Source organism: Antedon bifida, chromosome 3, assembly GCF_963402885.1.
Source record: "Antedon bifida chromosome 3, ecAntBifi1.1, whole genome shotgun sequence".
In the NCBI taxonomy this organism is placed as follows: domain Eukaryota; kingdom Metazoa; phylum Echinodermata; class Crinoidea; order Comatulida; family Antedonidae; genus Antedon; species Antedon bifida.
Genome location: NC_136228.1, coordinates 10046948 through 10064812, shown reverse-complemented (window position 1 = coordinate 10064812; position 17865 = coordinate 10046948). Strand labels below are relative to the sequence as shown.

Here is a 17865-nt window from a genome sequence, read left to right as displayed (position 1 = left end):
TAGTTGAAGATTGGGATTTATTCAGCTTAAAGCTCTGTCTACACTATAAAATTTATGCGAAAAAAAATGTGATGTGACTATATGGACATGATGATGCCATACCACTACAGTATTTTGGTATCACTACCATATTTGGGCACATCACACTTTTTTTGCCAAACTAGTTTGATAGAGATTCTCTGTTCAAGTCGAGTCTGATACAAAACACATATGACTTAATGTTTTGAAGATATTACATATATTTTGCCACTTAATAAACAGCTATTAGTCTTTTGCAATACTCCCTGTCTCTGATAGATATTTGATTATATGTAGTTAAGTATTTATATTAAAGTGTATAGATTCGTATATGGTTCATCTAATGTTCCTCCTAGCCATGTGTATGTTCTCAAGTGTTAATCAGTCTTTAATGATCTTATTTGTGACTCCTTTCCACAAGTTAATTTGACTTTATTACCTTTAATAACCAGTATACCTATCGTATATACAAAATTCCAATTAGAGGATATTAATAAATATATTTGAAATGATAAATGCTGATATATGTATTCGCTTTATCTACGTCTGCTTTTTTTCATCGCATACTGTAGCTCGTCCATGATGCATTTGTTCTTAAATCATAGCTTACCATCTCTGCAGTTTTGCAGACAAACTTCAAACATGCCTTCAACCAATGAATGATTGTTATAGGATGATTTATAACAGAGAATGCCATAGGTTACACTAACGTTTCAATATCGGATATTTTTACCTACAACGAAAAGGTCAATATTCTTACTGGAAACTGTATACTATAAATAAAGTCATTATTATATTCCATAATTCATGATGTTCATTCAATTATTAACTTTTCATTAAGAATCGTCTGTTTTGTGTCATAGAATTTATAGATTTTTTTTCCATAAACCAATTATTCATTGTGAGGGAAGAGAGAATAATCTATATTTTGTAATAGTACATGCTATCTTTAATCATGAGTACAATATTTTTATTGATCTTTCTAATGTATTTAGTATAAAACAAAAAAAATAACCATAAATTTAAAATAGTAATAGCATTCATTTAATTTTCTTGTTCAGAACTAATGTTGATGCAATTGTACATAGTGGTCATTAGAATAAATCATTTCAATCATTAAGAAATTGAGTCCACCAATATAATGAAGATGAGCTATTATCACTAGCATGTACAAAATCAGGGATTAGTACATAACAAATACCCCAGCACATGCCCCAGTAAATGTCCCAGCACTAGCTAGCATATGTTCCATCTGATTTTCCATATTAGTATAGGAAAAGTAGGGCGTAGTGTATATGTACAGTATACTCATTTAGGTCCGCCATATACATTACAAACTAGCCTTGTTTTAAAATAAATTAAGTGACTATGATGTTATTTAATAGGGGCTCCCAAATACAGTAGTCAGTTTTAATATTTAATTTCAAATCTTCATTTTTTATATTAATAAATATTTAAATGATTTTTTGGTGGATCTGAATATCGATTTATAAATTCAAAACATTCAACACTTGAAAAGGATAACTTGTTTACAGTCATGAATATTTCATTTATTATCAGCTATAGTTTTCATTGTTAAAACATAATAGATATAAAAATTGTCTTATTTAACTATAAATTTATAGCCTTCTCATTAATAATAAAATGATCGTTATAAACGTATATGACCAGAGCTGACTCTAAATTTCACGCCTTCATACTGGAACAGAATCTTTATCACCAAAAAGCAAAAGGTTAATTAAGAAAAAGTAGAAAAAAAGACCGATTATCTGAATTTGAACTCAAATATAAAATAATGTTGTGTGACCTACATACTGAAATAACATTTTGAATTTTATAAATCTATTTTGTCTAGATTGTCTTTAAATTTAGTAAAAAATGATTTTAATTTTATTGATTATTAATAGGATAGCTTGGAATAAACATTTCCTGTAAATCACTAAATGAGAGGGAAATACATGTTTTAACAGTTTCCCGTTAATCTAGGTTCTACTGTTTAAAGTTGTTTATTGTTCTCATGTCGTTCAGTATATGTCATGCTGCATGATAAGCTATTGTTTTTCTGTCAAAATGTAGTAAAATGATAAAATACAAAGGCAATCTAACAGCAGAACAGTTCCAAGATAGGAACTTGTAAAAGTCCTTTGATCATATGTCTTGCTGCGACAAATACCAACAGAACTGTGATACTATGTACATGTTATTCTCTATGGCGCGGTGTCTGTTAAAGGACATGGAATTGATCGTGCCCCTTTGATCTCTAGAGCTCAGCATCCTGCCTTGCTATATAACCTAGTATAAATTTTCTATGTGATTTAATAGTAATTCTGCAAATTTGAAACATCATACATCATGTGAAATACTATGTTATGTCATCATTACATGATAATTAATCATGTTTAATACCATATATTACAACATACCACATGTCACTGTCGACTCTCGAGTGAACGGTTGGCCTGCGAAGCGGTTTCTGTTTCTGGTGAACCACGACAAGCTGTCCTCGATAGACATCGTTTTCAATCCATTTTAGGAGTTGCTATCAATTCATGTATGTTAGTTGGACACAACTATTTTTTTGTCTTCACACAATCACATCAAGAGCAGCTCACAAAATCGTGAACAAAATAACAAGCATTTAAACAACCTATATTGTCTAGACATTCTCAACTTTACATGATTTCTAAGAGTTTATTTCCAACATTATACCAATATTGAAAAAGAATGAGGTACTGACTTGGAGAGTATAATGCCTGAATTAAATTGGGTTCAATTTGTTAGAAATATAAATGCTGATAGAATTTTGTTTTGACATTCGGATCTTCTGCATACCCACTTCTGCTACAGCATCTACCATAGACCGATATGGACCAGTACACCGGGGGTAACTTCCCACTCCCTCTGTAAGATGCTTTGGGTTCTTTGAAGTGCTAACTGAGACAGAAGTGTATACGGTACCTTTTACGAAAACACTTGTTCAACCACCATAACAAAGGTGATGCTTTATTTACTGTTCTCCTACTATAATCTCTCAGCCAATTAACACTTTAGTAGTAGGCCTACTGTAGTAATGTGTCTTTTTTTGTAATTATTAAATTATGTTACAACATGAATATAATAATAATATTTTTAGTTCTTAAAAGTATGTTTTACATTTCATCTTGCCAGGAGCAAGTAATAGGCATGAGCCCAAACAGAAAACTGCTCTTATATTAATCCATGTTGGATAAGGACATGCATATTAAATTAATTATATTTCGGATTGATTTTTACTTTTATGGTCATAATAGTCATTAGCACCAACAATATGGCGTCTATGAGCTGGTCAATATGAAAAGCACTTAGCGGAGTAGAAAGTTCAAAATGTTCTTTTTTTATACACATTATAATATAGACTACCTTTACCTTTTATTTTGTTTCATAGCAACAAATGGCTCCACTCTTGAAAGTACTTGACCGATCACACTGGTCACAGTGTTCCAGTAAACTTACAAATGAAATTGTATTAATCAGTTTGTGTAAGATGTGTTCTTCAAAATATTTATTAATACTTTTAAATATTTTTGCATACTAAAGCGTTGATATTTGAGTATGTAAATGTTAAACCCAACGATGAATATGACATGATAATATATTTTCGTCTGCTGGGTGACCTTTTTTAAGACAAAAATTATTATTATTAATTTCCTTGTCAGTAATTCAATCTTGATTACTATGGTACTAATGTTTCCACCTTGTTGTGTGTTTCTCTTCTGTGGATCAATAACTAAAGAAAAGTGTGTAGGCTTTTGTTGTCATTCCAATTTATTTCCAGTATATTAATAAACAATTTCAGTAAATTAAAGAGAGCTAGAGCTAACTCTTTGCTTCTTATTTTTGTTCTCTCTTTTTTTTTATTTTATTCATCTAAACCATTGTATAACAACAATGTAGGAGAACAAAAGTAACATTTTGTTTGGACATTTTTACAAAATTGCCATGAAATTCAGTTGCTATGCAACATGGCAACAAGTTTTTTACCATTATATTTTTGTTTTGACAGTTAAATCATGCTGAGAGCCATTTGTTTATTCAGTTCACCATGCGATACTATATATTTGTGTATCTATCCTAATTGTAATTATATGCATGACTGTGTAGAAAATAGTAGGTCTATAGCCAACACTCCCGTTTTGGCCAGGAGACTCCCGTATTTTAGACTCGTCTCCCGGCCTAATATTGTGTTCCCGTTTTTCCACATTTTCTCCCGTATTACAAAAATAACTGAATTTTCATTTGTATGTGTGGTTTTCTGTATTAAAATATAACAAAAAGGCTTGCACACAAGCAAATTTATGATATTTAAGGCATGTATGGCCGTCTGTGGTCATAAATGTCTGAATCCTCGCATAGCCACCACCACGTGATAACTGCTTGTGACGTCACACACTGCACTCCTTACAACTCCTGACAAACACCATCTCCCGTTTTTTAAACTTCAGATGTTGGCATGTATGGCCTACTGTAATGAACTTGTTTATGAATTAAAAATTTGAATAGCTAATATAAATATAGAAAGTGTTATTTTTCTCTCTTATTTAAAAAAAAAAAGTGGGGCGGGGGGTGATTGACCCAAAGAATTTCTTGTCTATAAAGAACATAAACAATATAAACAAAGTAATATAGAAATGTAATACAGTCGTAATTCCATATTTTAATGTGTGTATTTAATATTGGAAAGATTCATTATTGTGGAATAAACAAACTTTAATTATATACTAATGTAGATTGTGTTCGTCAGGAATTTCTAGCAATTCTAGTTGCTTGTAATGTATAGACTATGAAGTATAGTTCTTAGAATACCTATCTTTGATTAACAAGAGGTCAGCATTCTTCCTAGATCTTTAATTAAAATAGATTTCTTAAACATAGAAGTATTATAAATTGCGCAAACTATACTGCAAAATCACAAAATCAATTTTATTTTGTAACATGCCTATTAATGCCTAACCACAAAATAGTTTGTCACACAAAAATAAGAATATTATTGATAAAATTAAAGAATTAAATGATGTCCAGTATGTCCTTTTTATAAGTGTCTCTACTTAATAATAAGAGGTGTTCTTAATATTGTGTGTACTCTTACTATTGAGTGTACTCTTACTATTGAGTGTACTCTTACTATTGAGTGTACTCTTAAAATTGGGTGTTCTCTTAAAATGGGTGTCCTCTTTATACTGAGTGTCCTACTGTATTAATATTGAGTGTCTAATGGATGTTCTCTTAATATCGAGTATACTCTTTATATTGAGTTTACTCTTAATATTGAGTGTACCCTTAACATTTAGTGTACTCTTAATATTGAGTATACTCTTAATATGGGTGTCCTCTTTATACTGAGTGTCCTATTTATACTGAGTGTCCTCTTAATATTGGGTACGTCCTTAATATTGAATGTCCTCTTATTGAGTGTCTTCTTAATAGCGGTGAACTCTTAATAGAGGTGTCCCAATATAAGCATTCAACTAGATAAACGAGAAGATTGTACGGATTGGCAGCATTACACATGAAACACCTGTATGCATATATGTGTTTGCTTTAGAACTGGCCTAATAGACTGTTTTTTTAAACCACAATCTTAATGAAATACGGTAAGATAGAGATCACCACTACACACGTAAATAGATGCTCACAGAAGTGCCGCGAAATAAGTAAAACCATTATCAACACTATAGTGCATGCTTGATAATTTACAAAAAGATAGATTTCACGCAATTACTAATAAAATAGAAAACCGCTTTCTTTCATAATAACTAATATCAATTATGCAGAAGATGCTGTCCGTGATTTATGCGCTATCTTGTCCTTATCTCTGGTGGTACCGACATCCGCACACTCCACCAAGGGACAGATTTCAGAAAATTTCAAACACATTACAAAAATAGATTTCTTTGCAAGATTGAGAAAACATTTGCCGCTCATTTGATAATATAGGTTCATGTAAAGGAACGCTAATGACTAAAAGAAAATTAAATGTGTTTTTCTGTAATTTATAGAATTATATTAGATTTTTTTATTGTCCGTATTTTTATTGCTATCCAGGTTTTTAAAATATTGTGAATTAATCAAATAAAAATATTAGTTTAAATAAATTATTTATAATAACTAAATTACAATCATAAATAATAATACAATTTCAAGTTCTAATAAAACAAAAATGTTTTCATAATCCTGATATTTTTATTATTAAGCATCAAAATTTGCAATTTCATTATAATTTTTTACACAAACTGGAATAATAAGAAAATTATAGTATCCTGACTATATTTAGAAGTATAATTTATAGTCAAGTGACAGCAAATCTCACAATTTATTTAAAATAAATTAGGCAGTTGCATTGTTAACTCCACTCACTACGCCACGTCCTTGGCTAGCTACGTACCCCCATCTTACCTAATGCCTCCGAGCTAACTGCCATTTGACCTTATTTCAAGATATTTACCTATTACCTCATGTTTTTTACATTTGGTTGCAAAAACTGTATGTGCTCTTTGATCTGAAAGAGCATGAATTTGTTTATAGTGTAATAAAAGTATACAAGCAGTTACCCGTGCTCCGTGTATTGTCCCTTTGACTAATTCCAAAAAAATAAAAAATAACAGATTTCGAAAAAAGGTGGGTCATTTTTAAGTATCATAATAGTTATTAACTATCACTAAAAATTTGTTGAAAAAAAAATCATTTAACTGAAATACAGACGTTTTTTTGTTAAAAAAATAACTTTGACTTCCAGTCAAAGTTTTCGATCAAAACATATCCCATAATGAAACGCGCTTGTTTGGCTACTCTGTATGCATAATCATAAAACTTCCTCACGATCTGTGTGAAAACCTTCTCAACCGTTAAACAATCCTAATTAGCATATGCATAATGCGTACTCGTGGTTTGAAATCTTTGTTTACTTTCGCTGGCGACGATTTTCCAGACGAAATGTAATCAAACTAATTTACCTGTTAATTACGTAAACTTGTTGCTTTTGGCTCGAATTTTCGACTTAAAGTGAATAACTTTACTATTACTTTGATATGGCGAATTTAAATTTAGAATATTTTGACCTTCATTTTTTTGTGTTTCAAGGGACAATACATCTTTAAACAAACAAATAGCATGGATACGTATAATTGTATCATAAATTGAAATGCTTCTTTAAAATTGACATGTTTGCAAGCGTTTACCTGATGGCTTTGTTTCTCTTTCCATTTACTGACTACAAAGGTTAGATTCGCGGGATATAATTGTGCGATGAATATATTTTCCTTGCATTTAACCTGGATTAAATGACTTTAGCTAGAATCTATTCTAGTTTGACGTCTGACAGAGTGAAAATGGATGAACAGAGTGTGTTCTCTGTGGATACGATGCATTATATTGTTGTCGTTCTGTATTCTGTAAATTAGTTGGCATCCATACTGGCGATATCCACAAGGCTACCCAATGAATCGCCTTTGCCGAATGATTTATGATGTGTAATGGGAATATAAAGCGTGAACAATGTTATACTTCATCCTGTCTTACATGTAGCATAAGTGCATTTGAGAAAAAAAATGTTGTAATGCTCTATTTATTACATCTTGATTCATTTCGTTTAGTTTTCAGGCCTGTTTCTATTCAAGACTCTTCATCGGAATCAGTTTTTATAAATTACGGTGCAGTTTTTCTTAAAACTGAAACCAGTTTCTCATATCATGATTTTTTATGGTTGGTTTTGTAATATTATGAGAGTAGCCAAATGTATCTTCCTTTTAGAGTCCATTTGAGGTGAAGTCAAAGTGAGATAGCAATTGCATTGCACCTAAAAAATGTTCCACAAGAACTGGTTTAAAGATGTATTGTCCCCCAAAACATGAAAAAATAAAGATTAATAAAATCAGATTTTGAATAAGCAATTTCACAGTTTTAATAAAGTTATTCACTTCTGTAGAAAAAAAATCATCAAAAATAATTATTTCACTTATAAAAAGACAAAAGAAATGGTTAATTTCAACCAAAAACCATTGTCTTCCAGACAATTTAGGTTTATTTTGCTTTAAATTACATTTTTTTGGTGGAAAATATTTTTTTTTGGTTCAAGTTTTTGGTCATAGTGAATAACTATTATGTGATATTAAAATGGCATATTCAACAAAAAAAATGAAAAAATTATTTTTTAGGGGGACAATACATCTTTAAGAACTGTAATAATTCAGGTCGGTTATGTGGTTTGTGGTCCAATTTCAACTGGTGAAAGACTAAAAAACAATTGTATTAAAACAATAATCTCCAGCTCAATAGAAAAATATTTGTTGACATACATTACCAAACAAGACTGTATTTACGTGAATTAGTGAATTGCATAACCTTGTGTATGTCTATAACACAGTCTACAACAGTGTAATGAAGCAAAAGCGTATGTATGATACGTTTGCTACATTAAAAAATGCAATAATCTTTTTCACCTACAGTAATGATCTATTTATATAGATTTTTTCAAGAAATTGCAAAAAGAAATAAGAAGAAATTAAAGAACAGAATGTATAAAAAGTAAATGTTCTAAAATCATTAATTTACAGATATTGACATGTAAATGATTATTGAATTAATAGAAATGTTTAACCCAGTATTAACATTCCTAAACCCTGCATATACTGTAACCTTGTACAATGTGTTTATTTATATCTTTAATTGTCATTGCCATATTTCGGTGTGAATCCCAAAGGAAATGAATAGTATAACATGAAATCAAATACTATTGTACTCCACAAAATCTGCATATTAATTTCTCCTGAGATTTTATAGATATTTATACATATCAGTAACAATGTGTTACTGACATTGTATTTTATTTAAAATCTTCACTTTATTTTCTTTGTAAAAGGGCCGCAATAATTTTGCGCAAGAAAAAAAATTCTAAGATAATGCTGGTTTATTAATTGAATTTTTAATCAAGGACGCTTTCTACTTAGTCTTTCATTATTATATAATAATATATTACACTGACATACTATTTTGTTATATACTGTACATTAGACTTTATATTGATATTCTCTATTTATATATTCATAACTACAGGTAAACAGATTTTATTAATTAAGTCAATATCATGTATGTCAGTACAGTATGCACTTTACGTATGTATTCAAAGAATATTGATACATATACATTGATGTATGTGAAAGTTCAATAGATTTGTATAGCCATAAAATCAGGGAGGTTTAAGGAGTCGAACAAATACTTTTTTCCCTGAAGTGCCCTTTTCAAACAAGATATTCAAGTCCTAGTTAAAGGCCTAGCTTATGAAGTATGTTGACCGATCCTAATAAGAATTAATTCCACTTCATCTACTAGACATATGCGAAATAATCTTTCTATACTCAATTTGCACTTAACTTCATTACACCTTGTCCCCTTCTTTAGAGTAACTCCTCCCCATGTAAGAATACTAGCTACAGACAACAGACAAAAATTGATTGTGAATTTCTTATTATATCACCCCAATATCGCACTTTATGTGACAAAAAAATGTGATATGCCCATATATGGACATGATGTCATATCACTACCATATTTAAGCATATCACTACCATATTTGGGCACATCACACTTTTTTGTCAAAGTAGTTCGATAGTGTAGACAGAGCTTAAGGCTTATTTCACAACGCTCATTCTGCTCTACTATTGACAACAAATAAGTTATCGTCAATGTTGTTAGAAAGGTTTATATAGATGTATAATAGACATTTTAAACTCAGAGCTCGTCCCTTTAAGAATCATGCATACTGTATGTTTATTCCTTTTTACCTTTGACTTTTTACGTTGACATTTAAAAATGCGATGGGGGTGTCTCATTAATAGTTCAATCAACATTCAACATTAGAAAGTTCATACATTTTGAATGATAATTCGTAACTAAACACCCCCATCATCTCAAATTTACGTTGTTTATGTTCTCCGTCCGCATGACAATTCTTTTTGTATTTTGCTAATAAACAGCTTTCAATTTGTACTCTAAATTAAACCAAATGCCATCACTTTAATAGTGATTTCTACCAGTAAGATAAACACTTACGCAAGTGTAAAGTAAATGTCAGTTTTTATTTTTGATTGTCTTGTGGTGCCATGTCTCTGCTCTTCGTGTGTACTTCAGGTTTTGTTTGTATTTTGAACGCAAACAAACGGAGGACAGTAGTTTGAAATTTATTATACAATTAGTGTACATTTATGAAACTTGATGTTCCAGGGACTTCCCTTGATAAGTCGGTCGTTAATCATTCCTTAATGAGATTTTAATGGCTGTCCGTCTGAATTTAGCTGGCTTCAGAGACTGGAGTTGACCAGGCGCATCTTCAAGGTACTATACACACTTTTCCTTTGGGAGATTGAATGACCTTTCAGATATAAACAGAAGATTTTATTAGAATCCTAAGCAATTATGCAACTTTCTTGGACAACTTTAATTATTATCCTGCGGTATTCTGTTGTTTTTTTTTAGCTGCCTAGAATTGAAGATGTTCCAGTTTTCTTGTGTCATAAGCATGTTTCAGGTTCTTTTATACAATACTGACATTTTTGTTTAATGTTCTGTTTTGTATTCACTTCTGTCATATGTTCTCATTTTAAACATACGATGTGTTTTACAAGATGATCGACTTCTATAAACAGACGTACATCATCATAGCTCAATTAGCGTAACTTAATACTCGACACAGAGTACTAATTCAGTAAACTCTCTCAACACATGTATTTTGTTACTTCATTATATTAAACATTCTCCAATATTCAAATGTGCCCGTGAATTATTTGTACCAGTAACATGTATTTAGTTAAATATTTGTTTAAAAGAAATATCAATATTGTAATTACATTAGACGAAATCTACAATAAGTGTGTCCACAGTTGATAAGGGCCTGTGCAGACATACGGAGTTATGCTTTCGTATCGTAGGCGGCACAACTCCACATGTCTAAACCAAGGAAAGATGAATAGTGGAAGCCATCTCTTACACTGATCTTTCGTTCATTACGAAAGCTCAAGGTACAAGATTATTTAATGACTCTTTCGATACAAAAGTAAAGCATCAATGATTTTGACCTCCAACCAATCAAATTTACTCCTGCATACCAGATGTTCGCCCAAATCTGTGACACTTCAGTTTTGAACGAAATTATTATTAAAGCGATTTAAAGCGTTAAACGTTAATTATAATATGACATTGCTTACGATATGAAAACATAACTCCTTATATCTGAACATACCCTAAGTCACTGTATGAATCTATTTATTTTTAATTTCCGTCTGTAAATACTGAAACTCCTGAATTCTGTTGAGTCGATACTGTATAAGTTGAATATTGCTCTTTGACTTTATTCAACCTCCTGAGCCTAGCATAGTATTTTGTGTGCCAGTTATTCAGTCGATACTGTATAATTTTGATATTAATTGTTTATTACTCTTTGACGACTATACTCAACCTCCTGAGTTTAGAAAACTGTAATTAGTATGCAAGAGATAGTTTGTATAGATAGGATCTGCTGTAGAAGTTCAATGTTAAATTTTTTACTTGGTTACTTTCTTGAGCCTGTAATTGGCAGTTTAGTATGCGAGAAACAGGTATTTGTATAAATTTGATAAAGGGGGGGGGGGGGGGGCGGTTTCCTTCAGTTTTTTTATTTGAAATTCATAGTATACAAATTAAATTTTAGTGATAATAACACAAAAAGTCAAACTATTTCCATTGTGGTCCTTCAAAGGAATTACTCCAAAAATAGAATAATTTCGATATAAATCAATACAGTATAAATTTGATATTTGTTAGTACTTATTGACTTATACAACCACTGAGGTTAGAATTGACATTATAGTAAAACGTAGTTAAAGAAATCAGTATAATATTGAATTTCAAATTACTTTTTTGACCGACTACATAAGTAGATGAATATCTTAGAGAAATGTTAGAATTGATGGATATTTTAATTAAAACGATTCCAAGCCTGATGTTTTATCAATGGATTGAAGCCTAAAGCTGTAGGTTTACAGACCCCATTATTGCAGATATGCCAATGAATAAATCAAAATGTAGTATACAAAAAATCGTACAGTGGATAATAATCACCTTTGGCTGTTTTCTAGTCGTTTTGTAGTCGATAAAAAAATATGTTGTTCTACATTTATTGAGCACGTTTTTCTGAATGATCTGGTTTACATATATTTATTTCTATATTCCATATTTATATCTAAATTATATTATATATCGGAAATAAAAATAAAACTTACTTTATACTACGTTATTACATGACAAATTTTGTTTCTTAAAATTTGTTGTGTAAGATAAAGTACTATGAAGTAACCAAGTTTCATTTTTATTTTTGATATATATCTAGCTCTACCACTATTATCAAGCGCTGTAAACCAGACAGTCTAATTATCTCTTACTCATATATATCTAAATTATATATTTCTATATGTAAGTTTATTTCACTTTCACTGATGAACGGCTAGTGTTGCCTGAAGGCTCTGCTACTTTTTCTGGCTGTTTTACTTTATCGTTTAGTTTAGTAGTTTAGTAGCTTAGTAGCTTTTTGCATATTTTATATGTATATTCATTGAGATCCAATGATATCCACAGCATTTTCTTTTTTTCAGTAATTTGCCTTTGGATGTATGTATTTCTAAAACATATATTAATAAATCATATGCAGTATTCATATCTAAATTATTCGTTCAAATATAAAACCCATATAATTAATTGTTGTGAATGTTTTTGAAAAAAAAAATCAGGTTTATGACATTATTTTTCACTTGTTTATTCAATAAATATCTATTTTTCACTCCTACGTGTAATATTTTTGTATATAATTATCCTCAAATTCAATAACCTACCTTTAAATGCTTTTATCACTCTCAAATTTAACCTTTTTAACTATTGACAACAAATTCACTCCTACATACAATACAACAAAACGGTTAAATATATATATTTATTCTTTTACTCCTACCTTCAATATTTATTATAAACTTTGTTTTGTCCCCTGCATATATGCCAATGTAAATACAAATATAGAGTCCAATTCATATGCCTGGTCATATGTTATGAATTTTAAAGAATTTTTTGTTTCAAATCTTTTATTTGTTTTGATTGTGTGGAAACCATTTTTGCAGTGTTTTCCTTTGTGCCACCAAAATGCTTCATAATTTTTCGAATCCATCAATCTTTCGTAAACTTAAGCTCTATCTAGACTATCATAATGTTAATGTGACCATATATGGACATGATGATGTCATATCACTATCATATTTGGGCATATCAATACCATATTTAGGCAAATCACACTTTTTTTTGTCAAACTAGTTTAATAGTGTAGACAGAGCTTTAGCAACTAAGAAATATTTTGCGTCATGCTATGGTTTTTATATACAAGGAGGAATATCAGTTTATTTATGTTTATTTTTATACCTCCCTGATTTACTGGTCTTAATACATCACTCTGTTAGGATACACTATTAAAAGGTGCAGGATATAGAATGATTGGAGCCAAATGATAACAAATGTAAATATAATATGAGAGCTTACTATTTAAAGTACTGGCATTGTCATCCATAAAATGATGCATATTGTTGATATTTAAATTCTAATAAAAGTATTGGTTTTCAGACATAGCTGTCTTCACTGCTTGAGATTAATAATTGTCATTAAGGCATGACACCTTAACTTGCTGGTTTTTGTTAACATACATAGGAGGGCAGTATGCATGTTTAGATTTATATCAGATCATACAGAAATCATTTGTATTAGAGTGAGCCCTCAATTAGTATTGACAATCACTATGTTAAATTTATTTGAATAAACGACCCGCTTTGAATAAACGCCTTCGTTGAATAATTATTACAGGTGACGTACATTTGTGTCTCTGTTTGTAACTGGTAGCACAACTGGCCCTGGCTACTTCCCTGATTGCTATGGAATAATTTTTATAAAGTGATTCTATTATAACTTTTATAAAATAATAAAATCAACTAAATCAATCAATATATTTTGAGATGGTAAATTGTTTGCTAATTTTATTTTTACTCTTTAGCTTTTATCTTATAAAAGACCTAAGTGCAATTTAAAAACGGTCATGAATTGTTTCAGCTTATGTCTAATGGACTAAACTTAACTGTTATGTAACTCACTATTATTGAGTAGATAATTAACTAAATGTCTAGGTCATGACAATCTAGGTGTGATGAAAACTGTTATTATTACATAGTAGATAAACTATTGTTCTAAAATGTTAACTACTTTAATTATATAACAATGGGATGTCGCTCAAAATATTATAATGATAATGTATTATATTGTTTATATTTTTATTTAATTGAATTTGATTGCATAAATATTTTGCAAACTAGGTACCAGTAAGTTATATATACAGTGTGTGCAATGGTTACTTTTTTTTGGTTTGCTTTTTATTTAATTTTATTACAAGATGGTAAACTCAGGGTACCAGTAAATAATGCTAAAAAGAGCTCGTATATTATTATTATATACTGTGCACAATTTTTGGTTCGTTAACAAATTAATAATAAAATGGAACGTCAGCATTAAGATTTTTTTTATATATATCTTTAAAAATATATTGTGGAACTGCTTAGTATTTAATGGATACCATATTGAAAGCATTGATATGCATTGTATGTGTAAATTATGGAAATGAGATTAAAAACAAAGTTTAAATTAACTCTTGTATGCACGGGATATAAAGCAAGTTGATTTCCACTAATACGCAACACATGGATGTAAGCGCAACGCAACCAAACAATTCCATGGATAATCTATTGCTTGTGATAGTTAGTAGATAAGTACTTACGTCGCGTTTACATCCCTGTGTTGAGTCCTAGTGGGAACCAAGCTTTAAACAAATATACAGAGAAGGAATTTTACTGTTACTGGTCCTGTGACCAAAGATTGTATTGCCAAGCTCCTATTTTATAACACTACGTGCCCTGTAAATCCATGGATGCCATTCGGACGGACAAAATACCCAGATGAACATAAAGTATAGCACCTTCTATTTTGATTTAAAATGTAAATGGTTTAACTTTTGCAGTCCGCCTCGAAGTATCTGTGGTTAACCATCTTGAGGGTTGATTAATGGAAAAGGGAAGAAATTATGGTTAGACAACTTCGTTCTTTTACCAAAACATTGTACTAAATTGCCTTGACAACAACTTTATTCTGGTTCAAATTTGTCCACCGGAATGGCGTCCATGGATTACAAATATCTCATGCAGTTACCTATCTTGCGCAGCGTAGCGGCGCTATAAATCTTTGCTGTGACTTAGTGTGGTCGTGGGATTGCTTTGATATTGTGAACATTTCACCAGTTCCCTCCACAAGTTTTGCTTATATGTCGCCATCTGTGTTTCTGAGATGGATTTTCCAGTCCATTTGAGGGAATTTTAGTGCACTACAAATAGGAGCATGATACTTTTATTTTTATGTATTTATTTAGTTTTAATATATAATGCTTGTATATTTAATGATTTATCTTATAATAATCTAATAAGTACCATATTTTATTATTATTCTTTTTTTATAAAAAAAAAATAGTAATACTGCTACGACATACTGTACAGTCTATACTATTTTGTCTTGTTATTAAAACTTGTACTAATTGATATTTTTTGTACAAAGTAATAGAAAACGTATGTCAGTAAGTTTGTAAATTCAACGTTTTGTAGAATTAATTAATTTGCCCCTGAATATCAGTTATAACCCAATGGGCTAAACTGGAAGGGTTACCCTCTCTAAAAAATTAGATTTTGTACAACTAGCAAAAGGTTCTTGATGAAAAAAAAAATGCATAGTCATGTACATGGTTTCTTAGTCTGGATGAAATGAATTTAAACTCGTCGCCCACCTCAGCCTCGCATATAATAAGATGCAATTACCACTACACAAATTGACTTTATATAGTGTATTGTATGTTAATGTGTTCATTTACGTTGTGCCGAATACATATTACACTCAATATATAGTATATAATATGTTATGCAAATAATATGGTAGTGAAATTAAGCCCATTCCGTTATATTAAATTTCCTACTCTAGGTAATATCAAGTTTCATATAATTCAACATGGCTCAAAGAATTTTTTTTTATTGATAAAAATACTGTAGATTATTAAATATATTATGGAATATTAATATAGGTAACCAAAATTATTAGTAACCAAAAATAAAAATCGGAGGAAAAGCAAAGAGGTTTTAAGTGTTGTTAGTAGTACTTCAATTGTTATGCAGCTGCCTTCATTATGACTGGCTGCTAAGGAAAGAAACAATACGGTCATAGCAGAGCGTGTTCTTATTAGCAGATGTAATAAACGAGCACAGTGAAAGCTGGCCTTGATGTACTGTAGTGCATGGTGGTACAGAATTTCCATTCATTAAAAGCAAGATAGACACTAAAGGATATTAGAACCATGCTTGTCAGTTGATTTATCTATTTTGTTGGGGAAAAATGTCTTATTCAAATTATTACAAGGTCCCTACATTGGAGGCTGTGGACTTTAGCAGAAGTACAAGTCGGGAGTGAGTAAATTAATTATTGATTATTTCTTAGTTTTTTATATACAAATAAGTTTTTGCGTGAGTTATACATGACATATTATGTACAAATAGATCATGAATTGTTTTAATACATTTCTAGTTTGGTCATATTAAAGTGTATAGCATACAGTCTTGTCAAACAAATGTGTCATGTAAGATAATGTACTATGAAGTCTGTGTATTTCCTCCATGTATGAAGTAACCAAGGTTTAATTTTTTTTTTTGATATATCTAGCACTACCAGTGATATCTAGCACTGTAACCAGTTACCTCTTACTTGTAAATTATTATGTATAAATTCAAGTTGTATGTTTCAATAACAGATATCAAAAGCATTACAACATGTCCCAAGTACATCTTTAGTACATTCATTTCATGTATTATACAAGTGTAGTACATTGAAATTTAGCAGATAGGAAATCAACTTGCTAATAATATATCTCATTATAGCAATAATATCATTATCTGTTTTGTATATTAATAATGTTTTGCTTTTTTGTAATTTTAATGTGTCTCTCCATTTCTGGAGGCTTTTTTTTTAAATAAATAAATTGAAATTGTTCCGGGAGGTGGTCTCTTTACTTTCTGTATGGAAGCATTGAACAGGTACTCATTAGAGGTCATTTTGAAGAAAAAAATATTAGGATGGGAGTAGGCCATCTAGTCATACTAGTGTGTTGTAAGTTTCTTTTTGTTTGAAGGTTTGCATGGCGAGTGAGAATGCATTCTCACTCCTGAGGACGATCAAAGCATATTGACCGAAACGTCAAAAAATTCTTCAGAACTAATGTACGTGGTATACCGCAAACTTTATATCAACACGTTTCTTTTTGTCATGTGTATACAGTAGAACCCCTCCTTTGGGACATTAACGGGGACACCTCTATGTAAATGAACAAGGAGCAATAGTTGACTTTGGAGACCATGCCCTTTAAGCACTTGGTTCTTAAGTCTCTCTTATATAGACTTAAAGCTGGTAGTCCAGTGTACATATTTCATTCATGTTCACCTTAAGAACCCAGTTTCATCTTTTGAAAGAGTTGAAAGCTACCCCGACGTACTAGTCCATCGGAGCCCGTCATTGTTACAGATAAAAGACCGTCGTTTAGTGGCAGCTTAACACTAAGGGACTCTTGGGAAAATTAAGTGGTCGGATACATTGTCCAATGCACTTTGTATGTCAAGTACATATAAATAAAAATAATTTATTATTTTTAATATTATACGGTTATTCGGTTGTGGT

The 17865-nt window shown here is 30.6% G+C and overlaps 1 protein-coding gene across 5 annotated transcripts in view; it reads left to right on the top strand.

The window, feature by feature from the left end:
- Positions 1-17865, top strand: part of LOC144838524 (potassium channel subfamily T member 2-like) — a 93481-nt gene that overhangs the window by 23981 nt on the left and 51635 nt on the right. Inside the window, exon 1 of one of the 5 annotated variants that reach the window (XM_078693926.1) lies at positions 5501-5574. The exons of 3 other annotated variants lie outside the window; for them this stretch is intronic. In XM_078693926.1, coding sequence (XP_078550052.1) covers positions 5564-5574 — 11 coding nt within the window. In that variant the 5' untranslated portion in view covers positions 5501-5563. Of the gene's footprint in view, positions 1-5500; positions 5575-16495; positions 16605-17865 lie in introns of those variants that run through there. One more of the 5 variants, XM_078693923.1, reaches the window with a different exon arrangement.